The following is a 12069-nucleotide window of genomic DNA, read 5'->3' on the forward strand; positions in this document are numbered from 1 at the left end:
TATAAGCTGAACCTTGAGTAAGTGTGAGTTTTACCCACAGTTTCACAGTTGTGTATACAGATGTCAAAAAATGCCCAAGCCTGTGAAATCATCTGTCAAATAGGCAATAGCAATCTAGCTACTTTTTTCTAGTATAAATTTGACATTTAAGTTATTACTGCATGTTAGCCAACAGTTATAACAACATACACCAAATAATAAACAAGGTGATAAACTAAAAAAAGATGAATAGCCTTTGATTTGACAGTGATCATTTTTTTCAGGGAATCCGCTACAAGCTATATTGAAAAGCATTTATTAAAAGATTACATGTATAGTTGAAAGATATTGCATCTGAGCCCAAAATAGACCAAGTGTGAAAACATAAAGCTGCAGAAATAGTCTGTTCATCCCAAAACTCCATATTGCATGTTGAGAAACTCCTGAAAAACAAATTAAAGTAGAATTACAGGTCTGTTATGTTAACAGATCAATTATGAAGGTGATAATTGTTAAATAGAAAATAAAGACACAATCTGAACTAATATGATGAATACAACTACTTAAATAAAAATAAAAAAAAAATTATATTTCTCCACTGTAGCCCAGATTAAACTGGGTCCAGGATATCAGTTTCAGGTACCTTAAGGCAGCTCGGTGAAGGTGAGCCGTTTGTCAGCGTGTTCCCTCTTTGCTGCTCTCTGTGTTTCATGTACTCACGAGCGAGTGAGTCAGCATCGTCCTGACTGAAGAGCAGAATAAAAGAATCTGATGTGAAGAAGTCAAATCTTACATTTGACAAGGTCAAACATATATGGTGGGTTTTTTGTTTTGTACTTTCTGTCAAAGTTTCTTAGACAGCAGGTGGCAGTCAGCAGTTAAAGTAGACTGGAACAGCTGAACAACTTCAAGAAAAACCAAAAAGATTAAATGTCAAGCCCTGTATAACCCTGTGGAGGTGGGGGGGAAAAGAGAGAGAGAGAGAGAGAGAGAGAGAGAGAGAGAGAGGACTGATTGTCACACCTGTAGCGAGTTGTCTAATCATGCTCTCCCTTTTAAAAGCAGTAACGAGCCGGAGCAGGGGGAATTTTGCCGACACTGAGAAGTGAAGACGCTGACACAGAAATGAACTGTGGTGGTGAGGGAGACTGAACAGGGGGAGTCTGGACATTCGCAACTGAGAGCCTTGGGCCAGGTGGGAGCGAATCAACTCCAAGATCAGTCTGATACAATACGCTTCGGTAAATGTGAAGTCGGTAAAATAAAGAGCTGTGTAAAACATTCCTTCCCAGGTGCGTGGGGTTTTTTTTTTTTTTTTTTTAAGACTCTTTGGGGATTTCAGCCTTTAATGGAAATGACAGACAGATATGAAAGGGGAGAGTGAGGGGGAAGACAGGAAAATCATCCCCTGGACTTTCTGCATCAAGGTATACACCTCTATATACATTACTGTGCAAAAATCTTCGGCAAGTGTGGACAAAAATGCTTTAAACTTAAAATGCTTTCAAAAATATAAAATGATTGTTTGTTTATTTTTTTTTATCAATTTACAAAATGCAAAGTGAGGGACCAAAAAAAATAAAATTCTAAAATCACATCAATATTTGGCGTTACCACCCTTTGCCTTCAAACCAGCATCAATTCTTATAGGTACACTTGCAACAAGTCGAGGAACGTTGAGGATCGTAGACGCAGTGGTTGGCCAAGGAAACTTAGTGCAACAGATGAAAAACACATCAAGCTTATTTCCCTTCGAAATCGGAAGATGTCCAGCAGTGCCATCAGCTCAGAGCTTGCAGAAACCAGTGGGACCCAGGTACACCCATCTACTATCTGGAGAAGTCTGGCCAGAAGTGGTCTTCATGGAAGAGTTGCAGCCAAAAAGCCATACCTCTGACATAGAAACAAGGCCAAGCGACTCAACTATGCACAAAAACATAGGAACTTGGGTGCAGAAAAATGGCAGCAGGTGTTCTGGACTGATGAGTCAAAATTTGAAATATTTGGCTGTAGCAGAAGGCAGATTGTTCACTGAAGGGCTGTAGAGCGGTACAATAATGAGTGTCTGCAGGCAACAGTGAAGCATGGTGGAGGTTCCTTGCAAGTTTGGGGCTGCATTTCTGCAAATGGAGTTGGAGATTTGGTCAGGATTAATGCTGTCCTCAATGCTGAGAAATACAGGCACATACTTATCCATCATGCAATACCATCAGGGAGGCGTACGATTATCCCCAAATTTATTCTGCAGCCGGACAACGACCCCAAAATTACAGCTAAGGTCAATAAGAACTATCTTCAGTGTAAAGAAGAACAAGAAGTCCTGGACGTGATAGCAGGCCCCCACAGAGCCCTGATCTCAGCATCATCGAGTCTGTCTGGGATAACATGAAGAGACAGAAGGATTTGAGGAAGCCTACATCCACAGAAGATATGTGGTTAGTTCTCAAAGATGTTTGGAATAACCTACCTGCAGAGTTCCTTCAAAAACTTTGTGCAAGTGTACCTAGAAGAATTGATGCTGTCTTGAAGGCAAAGGACGGTCACACCAAATATTTATTTGATTTAGATTAGTCTTCTGTTCATTCACTGCATTTTGTTAATTGATGAAAATAAATTATTAACAGTTCCATTTTTGAAAGCATTCTTACTTACAGCACTTTTTCATACCTGCCTAAAACTTTGCACAGTACTGTATGTGCTCCTGCTCTACCAACTGAGCCCACCCAGACACTTTTTTTTTTTAAACACCAAACACCTTTAACATTTTCACACCATCACACCTATCCAGCAAAGTTTTCTGTTTAACAGCTTTATGCTGGGGCTGATAACCAGGATGTGTATATGAATGTGTTGAAACATTGAAAAATAGCTGACATACTGAGTCAAAATAAAAAGTTAGGAAATAGCAATGTAAGTGCGTGGACTGTCAGTTTAAAAAGGTCACTTCTCGTGTAAAGCTCGATTTATGGTTCTGAGTTTAATCTACGCCGTAGGTACGTACTTACGTACCCGTAGATATGGACCCTATGCCGTAGCCTGCCGTACACCTCCGCAGAAATGCAACTACGTGTCGCAATGACACACACCGCAACAACTGATTGGTCCGCTTTGTCATGGCTTGGTAGCGGTGCATTTCCCCCTACTCATTTCCAGGTTCTCCTTCTCTGTGAACAACATGAAATCCAAGAGAGGGTTAACTTTTCCTGCTACAGCTTTCCGACCATGGTCAGAAAGCACAGGGGAGAGACTTTGTTTATCTGTCTCCGCCACTGGAGTTGGTACTAGCTTTGAAGCTAATCCACACACTGGCTCTGCTATTCTCTTAAAGAGATACGCTACAACAATGCAGACTCACCAGCGTAGCAAGTATAAATCCTCACAATGGCGTAGGCCACTTACGTAGGCTACAGTGTAGGCTCTGCGTAGAGCCTATGTACAACCATAGATCAGTCTTAAGTGGTACAAATAGTAGAAAGTTACATCTAACCTGTGAGGGAACCAGCTATTCCCCGGTGTTCATGAGCTCTTCCACAAGGACACGACTGGGTTACACACAGGCAGAAAGCCCTGGAAACAGCAAAAACAGTGATGGTCATGACAATGAGATTGGAATTAGGGTTCCTTCTCACATGTAGTCTTGACATGGACGTACTCACCTGGATCTGCTGGGACTTTTTATTGGCACAGGGGATGAGAAGGAGAGTTCCCAGGGCAAAGGCTGGCAGATTGAACTGTGCGAAGCGATTGGCAATTCATATCAAGTTCAGATTCAACAGGAAAGGGCACCTTGGAAACAAAGATGAGCGGCAGGACAGTTGGAATAAAAATGAATATGACTATTTCAGGTCATCACTGCCTTTTTTCCCCCATGAAGAAATTCCAACATTCAGTTAATCAAACCTGGGTGCATGAAACATTATGGTTTCAACATCAATCCCCTTTTTGTGAGTGAGGTGCTTAAAAATAAGTGACTATTTTTTAAGACCCTTGCAATGACTTTGAACATAAAGTGAAAGGATTTCTGAAAACTGTTGGACAGCCAGACTGCTTTGAAACCATATTATAAAGTTTTCAGTTCAGTATACTGTGCCATGCAGTGTAACCAAAGACAAAAAAAAACCAAAACAGTTTCATCTATCATGCATGTTTTAAATGTTCATATTCTAGTACTAGCAGTCCATGAAAGTTTCATAGTCCTAGCAAGCAGGACAGTTGTCTGTAAATGATTGGAACATGAGTAAAGCATACTTAAGGAGGAGAACAAAGGTCCTGTAGAGTGTTGCCTGTTGATCAGGACTCAGAGGAACAGAAGCTGTCACCAAGAAAACAGATCAGACGGTCAGGAGCATACTGAATATTGCAAACATGTATATCAATAACCTTCTAGCCAATCAGCATCAATTATTCTACCAAAACATTGTATAAAAAAACGTCAGTCAGCCTAAAGACACATACATCTGTTCCGTTAATGGAAGTGAATTCACTATTATAAACTTAGTACCTGAGACAAAAGGTGCCAGTATCATACTCCTCCAGGTCCTGGAGAAACTGGAAATCTGGGGAGAAAATAAAGTAAATAAAATTAGCTTTGCAGCCCTTTCTCTTTTATCACTTGTATTGTAGCAGTGATAGTTGGAGGAGTTTTTACTTTTGGCTCCACATCTACTGGTTAAGTCATATACCATTTAACTGCAACGTCCCTGGTTTAACTCTGGCCGTGAATCTTTGTTGCATTTCATATCCAGCCCTCTGTCTGCTCACATTTCATGTCTATATCTCTACTGTCACTATTATAGAACGGCAACTGGCCGCCATCGGAGTCCTGGCTCTGGTGCAGGTTGTATTTCTGATATTTTGTAACAATAAAGACATTTATCATATACACTTTGGGACCACATTGAACTTTACTGAAATTGACCATGTCTCAAGTAACAAATAGTAAAGTAATAAATGGCAACATTATTTGCATTTCTTTAAATAAAAGCGATGAACTGTGACGTTACCTCCCACAGAGCAGGGACAGCCACTACTGCCTCTAGCACCTTCTGGAGGTGGCTGATCTTTGGGAGAAAAACATGCACACAGGTTGTAATGTCTTGAAAAAAACTTCATAGACATTTTTTTTTTTTTATATATACAGTTTGAGACTAATTGTGTGATTAGAAAGATTTTATCTGGTGCCTCACAAAGTTGAAGCCCAGCAGCTTCTGAAGCAGACTGTTCCACAGCTGAGGGTCGTACACCCGATACTCCAAGCACAGGTCAGCCACCAACCGCACCGCCTGAAAGGACAAAGGGTGCTTCAGTTTCAGTGGAACTATAGTGAAGTAACTAGCTAGAATAGTTTCAATGTTTTCGGTTAAATAAGTACCTGCGGCTCATGACTGTGGTTCTTCCACAACCCTTTAACCAAGCCCTCTTTGGGACTACTGAGGAAAGACTGCACCGTGTAAGGGATGTTTAATGCCTCCAGTTGAGAGACAAAGATGTAGCATTTCAGATAATATCTGTATGGGAATATAAAATACAGAAACTTTAACACGTCTTACACACCTCTTTAATTAACTTGGCAATTAATTATTCCATGAGTACTATTAAATGTGTTTCCTATTACTGAATTTTGTTCCTGGGGATCTGCAACTCAGCCTCCAGAGTGGCCGAATCAGCGAGGCGGACAAGACAAAGCAGCGCTCGAGTTCGATGGCAGAAGGTCAGACGAGGCCCAGAAGTGCTGAGCGGCTACAGGAGGAAATCCAAAAAATAGATATCAGTCACTTTCTCTGGACACTTAGTCCAATGTTGACTCACTGCAATGTATTACTCACCCAGGTTTCAGCAGATAGGATAGGGTTTAGGAGACGGACAGCATCATCCATGGGGAAAGACTGCAGCATGTACACCACCCTGAGAGCATCAAATAAACACAATAAACAGAGAAGCTGACACATATTGGTGTTCCTACTATTTGCCCAATCATTGTGGATGTCAAATAATACAGGGAAATATAATTAAAGGCTACTCAGAAGAAATATTTGTCAAAAAAGTAACAGCAATGTCTCTACCTCATTAAGTCTGGGTCCTCAATGTTGCTGATACACTCATGATTACCAATACCCTTTATCAAAGGAAAATATGATTTGTCAAATTTCTACACAATGGACTATAATTTGATAAAACACAATGTACACAGATGAACAGAAACTGATCAGCAAATAAAAGCTCAGAGAGACATGCCTTGGTGACAGCAGGGCACGTTTTGCAGATCCATTTTTCCAACACATTACGGATTCTTTTTTTTTTTTGGGGCTTTTTCCACTTTTAATTTTTGACATGACAGTTAGGTGAGAATGGAGAGGAGGGGGGGAATAAATGCAGGTAATATCCTAATCACCTGTCGGACTTGAACATTGGATCTCTGCATTGAGGCGTAAAGCTCTCAGTATATGTACGCCTGCTCTACCCACTGAGCCAACCCGGCCACATGTTACAAATTTTCTGGAGATCCACCTTGTTGATGGAGACCATTTCCTGAACCACTGCATGAATATTTATTAATCATCACCAAACACCACAACAACAGGAAACAGACACTGCTATCTTGTTAAGCTTCCTTCCTCATTATTTCTAAAGCAATCTCAAAATAAGGCATTCTCTTATTTGCGTTTATTGCAATGGATGTGTAACAGATTGAAAGTCTGTTAATTTTAAATTATTCTAGATTCGGATTCCCAGCCACACTAACACAGAGAAAGACAATCTATCTATCTATCTATCTATCTATCTATCTATCTATCTATCTATCTATCTATCTATATATACACACACACACATATATATATATATATATATATATATATATATATATATATATATATATATATATATATATATATATAATTTTAAAAGTTAAATTTAAAATGACAATCTACTCTTCAAAAAACCCGGGGAGACGATGAAAAAAAAAAAACTAAAACATGATTGTCCAATGTTCTGTCCCAGGGTGAAACAATACCAAAGTCCAGTCTAGCCTGGAGTCAGCTCCTGGTTTCCCCTGGCGCCGGCACGGAAGGTCTGCGTTAGTTCCTTTCCTATACTTCATGTGCGCTCATAACGAATACTGCCGTCCCCACTGCTCCGCCGTCGGCCCCTGGATCTGGTACCTTCACAGAAAACGAAAAACTACTCATTTAGCTCAAATGCTAAAAACACACACGGATCAGTGTGGAGGAAAAGGACCACTTCCCCTTTTAGTCGGAGTTTGTGAGCGTAGAGTCTGCAGAGTCTGGGAGTCGGCTCCACCAGGGCACAGGAGATCCAGTGAGCAGCGACACCGAGGGAAAAGAAGAGCAGCAACCCAGTCCGCTGCTGTCCATCCGTCCAGAGCGTTGTCTCCCTCCCGGTAAGGGATCTAGCGTCCTTCTGTTGGGAGTGGTCTGATCAGCTGGCAAATTAGATCGCTGATGTGAACGGGGTTCTACAGGTGTGTCAATTAATTTAGTGTTTGTTGTTGCAGTTCGTGAAAGAGGGAAAAAACTACCATCAATTGTCCACAGCAACATCACACAAGGGAAAATCACAGCAAACAATATAATAAATTAATCCACAGCAAACCATAGGGAAAAATCACAGCAATCAATGTAGTGAATATAAAAGTTTTAAGGCAAAAATCGCTATACCAATCAATAACAATTCCCAAAATAAAGTAAGGTTAACCATCAATCACACTGCTCCACTTGTTTTATATTATATGACATGAATTAAATTGTACAACAGTTCACTTGATACATATTGAAAACAACTGTATACATCATACTTTAATAAACATATCAGTCTCACCACCCCCAGAGCATTCTGCTAATCTCCGAATCTACAAAACCATCAAACTTCACACCACTCCCACCCGAAATATTAATTTTAAACTCCATATACACTACATTAATGTATATCTTTGCCAACATCCACACTTGCACACAAACATCCAAATACAAACAGCATGCATGTGTGCACCAACAGGGGTCTTATACAAAGATTTCAAAATAATTATATAACAGCAAAACATGACAGTGAAAGGGCTAAAAGTCAGAACAGATAATGCTTTCCAGTTCCTACATTTAAGGAGCCAAGAGTTTCTCAGGGACATTTGATAATGGTTATAATTGAAACAAGAACAGTTAAACATGCAGTAAATGGATTTCAATTGAAGATAATGCAATAAGATAAAGGACTCATTAGTGATTTTTATACAAGCCTCAAGGGCAAAATGTTTAAAGGGTTTCTACATGCAAGGTATTGTAAACTGATAATGTTCAATAATACTGGCCCCTCTGATGCAAATAGTCAACCATTCTTTAAAATAACTTTGCGTGTTAACATTTAATGAAAAGCAGAACCGCCGGGCTTCCTAGAAATGCAAAAACCCACTTCACAATTTTTTTCATAAAGAGGTTTCCCTTTAAAGAATGCAGACAGTCCTCAATGTGTTATTCCTCTGATCTGTAGCCAGCAAGTCAACACAAAACTCAACATGAAATGCAATTTCAATGGAACTCTGCTGATCAGTGTGCTCCCTCCACTGTTGGTGACAGAATTTGTTTTGGGAGTCCTTGGAAATGGTTTGGCTCTCTGGATCTTCTGCTTCCACCTGAAGCCCTGGAAGAGCAGCACGGTGTTACTCTTTAACCTGGCAATGGCTGACTTCCTTCTCATCATGGTTTTGCCTTTCCGTGCCAGCTACTACATCTCTGAGATCAAGTGGAAGTTTGGAGACGCTTTCTGCAACACCTGCCTCTTCATGTTGGCAATGAACCGCAGTGGAAGTACCCTCTTCTTGATGGCTATCGCTGTGGATAGGTACATGCGTGTGGTGCATCCCCATCATCCCATCAACTCTCTGAGTATCTCCAAAGCCATGTGTGGAGCACTTGCACTATGGTTGCTCACCATCTCAATGTCAGCTCATGTCTTCACTCTGCAACACAACAACAGAACCTACTGTGAGAGCTTCATGATTGAGACTAAAGCCTACAGTATTCTGAGTTGGCATAAGTTTACGTTCCTCTTTTCCTTCTATATGCCTCTGCTTGTGATTCTCTACTGCACATTCCAAATTATTGGCCACCTGAGAAGGAGACAGTTGGCCCAGCATGCAAAGATTAAGAAGGCTCTGTGCTTCATCACAGTAGTGGCGGTGCTCTTCATCATTTGCTTCCTCCCAAGCAACATCACACAACTGCTGATTTGGATCAAGTTACAACAAGGAGCCGGCAGCACCCTCTCTGATCCTGAAGTCTGCCTTGCTCTGGAAGACCTGACCACCGCGTTTTACATCACCATTAGCCTGACCTATCTCAACAGCGTGCTGGACCCTGTGGTTTACTACTTCTCCAGCCCTATCTTCAAGAACATCTGCAGGAAAGCTCTTCATCTGTCCCAAGCAGACACTGCTCAAAGTGCAGAGAAGAAAACTCGAGAAACAGATCCCAGTCGCTCAGCCAGCTGTGATCACAAAATCTAGGAAATCATTGAGATAGATGCAGCTTGATTTAAAGTGACATGTTTCTTTCAAACTTGTCATGTAAGTACACACAATTGTTATATTTTTACTTCTCATATACAGTAGTTATCCACTACTGGACCTAAAAAAACAAAATGCCTTTGGAAAACAGATGCTCTTGTAACATTGGAAAGTTATTTTTACTTCTCTATATATTGTCTGCACTTTTTTTTAAATATTTCTTTTGCCACATATATGCTCATGTAAAGCCATGAAATAATTTATGTAGAATACTTAATATTTAGTATGACTTATACAGACACCAGCTGGAATTAGAGAATTTGAACTTTTTCATAAAAAATTACTTTAAGTGATTTTATCAAAATAGTTGACAATTAAATAGCTGACAATTAATCGATTCATCTATGCCGCTCTAAATACAAGAATACAAGTTATAGTGCAGTGTAAGAAATGAGCAATTACTTAAAAAAGGCAGCATAAAAAATAAATGATCAGAATCAGTCTTATTAATGAGATATATAAAGGGAAAATTAAGTGTTATTTAACCATGTTTCCCTGGATTTGACTTCCACCTACCATGAAGTGCACACACTTATACGCATAATACATAGAAGTCACTATAAGAATTGATAACCAAAATAAATCAAGGATTCATTTTTAAATAGTTGCATTCTGCGATCACAGTAATACAATTTGTCACAATAATGCAATATAACACAAGAATATTAGATTCAAATGTGAAGAAGTCTGGTCAAATGGCCTTGTATCTTACACATCCAATACAAAACAAAACATGAGTTGGTGAGAATATATATCATGGAATTTAGAGGTTTGCTTGTTATGTTCTGCTAATTACTCATCATGTGGAAGTCATATTACCTGCACATCTTTTTTTAATCTTTCATTTCTATTTGTACTTTGCACTGTTTTTGTTGTTCTTGATCTGTCTGTACCTTGTTATTGCCCGGGGGGGGGGCAATAACAAGGTACACTAAACAGCTACACTTAACTTGTAAATATTTATATTTTAAGTATTTTGTCTTTATCTTAGTATTTTTAAAACCCTTGTTTTGTTCATTTTCTGTACTTGTATAAGGTCTGAGAGAAACGCCACTTTGATCCTGTATGTCCTGTACATATGCCAGAATTGACAATAAAGTTGGCTTTGACTTATGTGGCCTTATTAAAACTAGTTTTTTTCTTATAGGAGGTAGAGGACATTCACTTGGTTGATTATACAAAGGTGAAATATGTATTGCAAGATGAAAAACAAGTAATTGTTACTAACTTAATTCACATAAATGAGTAAACAGCACGACACACAGCTGTACTCATTTACGACTTTTCAGTACAGATAGTGTGGTTCATACCACATTTATAAATACAAATATAATAAACCACAAACACCTCCTCCCTTACGTTTAGATGGTTCTCCAAAAAGTATGTAGACAGCCATTTAAGGGTTGTTACATTGACCAAAAATAAACTCAATTACCTTACAGGCACATAATCTCAAATAAATAACTTCATATAGAAACACTTGAATCACATCTCTAATACACTTTTACAGTAAGCAATACTACTAATAGATTAAACTACCACCAACTATCTAAATAACTATTGGCAGGTTTTAAAAACATGTCTCTATAGAATACATTTTGTATACATCTAAAAACTACTTTGTTTGATATTCCACTCAGTCAACATATTGCATGCTGACATAATATACATTCAATTCCCATTCATGCTCTTCATATTATGGTACACACAAAGGGAAGTTGGGTATGATGCAGTAATACACAAGAAATATGTTGCAATAATGATGCAGAAGCAACAGTGCCAGGTAATGAATATTATTTCTCTAATACATTTCAGGGGTTACAATCATAGACTGTAAATATTATATCCATATTTACAGTCTATGGTTACAATGCTGACCAAACATATTTTTTGTGTGGAATTTGTGGAAGACATGCACAGTAAAACCCATTTTGTAATTTCAACCCATACATGGACACTAATTTCAAAAACACATCATTTTGGTCTTTGATTTGTGAAATGTTGCCATTTCACCCCAACACTGAAGACAAATTTAAGAGACTATTACTGTACATTATAATCACACAGCAATCTCCATTTTTAAAAGTCACGTGAATTGAAAGAAGTAAGCGCACACTGGCTGAGATGCGGCTCTGACTTCATTGTATCAACTACTCTACCGCTGAATCAAACAGGAAGCATCTTCTTGATGTACCGTGCTTGTGGTTCATGCACCACATCAGCTCCCTGAGCCCTTTTGTATCTGTGTGCTCTCACGGATCATCACCTACCAAATATAAGCTGAACCTTGAGTAAGTGTGAGTTTTACCCACAGTTTCACAGTTGTGTATACAGATGTCAAAAAAGTACCCCTCAAATGTGGTAATATGGACTCACCAGTTGTGACAAAATGTGTACTCAGGCAGGATATCTTTCATAGAGATTAAAGTAACAATTATTTTTTTATACAATAAAGAATATAGTAAACCTAAAATAAGAAAATGGGGGTTACATATATAAAGGAGTGCAGCCTACAG

General features: G+C 39.0%; 2 protein-coding genes across 4 annotated transcripts; one reads left to right on the plus strand and one right to left on the minus strand.

Annotated features, from left to right (window-relative positions):
* Positions 1–241: 241 nt before the first annotated feature.
* On the minus strand, positions 242–7433 carry LOC114555871 (kinetochore-associated protein 1-like). Of its 3 annotated transcripts, XM_028578620.1 has the most exons (15): positions 7223–7433; positions 6992–7139; positions 6042–6094; positions 5805–5883; positions 5594–5718; positions 5351–5486; positions 5166–5261; positions 4983–5039; positions 4481–4535; positions 4228–4291; positions 3636–3765; positions 3467–3546; positions 2989–3143; positions 623–725; positions 242–422 (listed from the first exon to the last, which is right to left on the minus strand). In XM_028578620.1, the coding sequence occupies exons 2-11, from the start codon at positions 7076–7078 to the stop codon at positions 3732–3734; spliced, it is 786 nt and encodes a 261-aa protein (XP_028434421.1). In that variant the 5' UTR covers positions 7079–7139; positions 7223–7433; the 3' UTR covers positions 242–422; positions 623–725; positions 2989–3143; positions 3467–3546; positions 3636–3731. The 3 variants fall into 3 exon arrangements, with proteins under 3 accessions (XP_028434421.1, XP_028434420.1, XP_028434422.1); XM_028578619.1 differs by having other exon boundaries at positions 6992–7433; XM_028578621.1 differs by lacking the exons at positions 6042–6094; positions 7223–7433 and having other exon boundaries at positions 6992–7077.
* Positions 7434–8503: 1070 nt separating this feature from the next.
* LOC114556225 (hydroxycarboxylic acid receptor 2-like) lies at positions 8504–9618 on the plus strand. The gene has a single exon (XM_028579134.1). The coding sequence runs from the start codon at positions 8504–8506 to the stop codon at positions 9491–9493; it is 990 nt and encodes a 329-aa protein (XP_028434935.1). The 3' UTR covers positions 9494–9618.
* Positions 9619–12069: the final 2451 nt, after the last annotated feature.

The sequence above is a fragment of the Perca flavescens genome, chromosome 5, assembly GCF_004354835.1.
Source record: "Perca flavescens isolate YP-PL-M2 chromosome 5, PFLA_1.0, whole genome shotgun sequence".
NCBI lineage: Eukaryota > Metazoa > Chordata > Actinopteri > Perciformes > Percidae > Perca > Perca flavescens.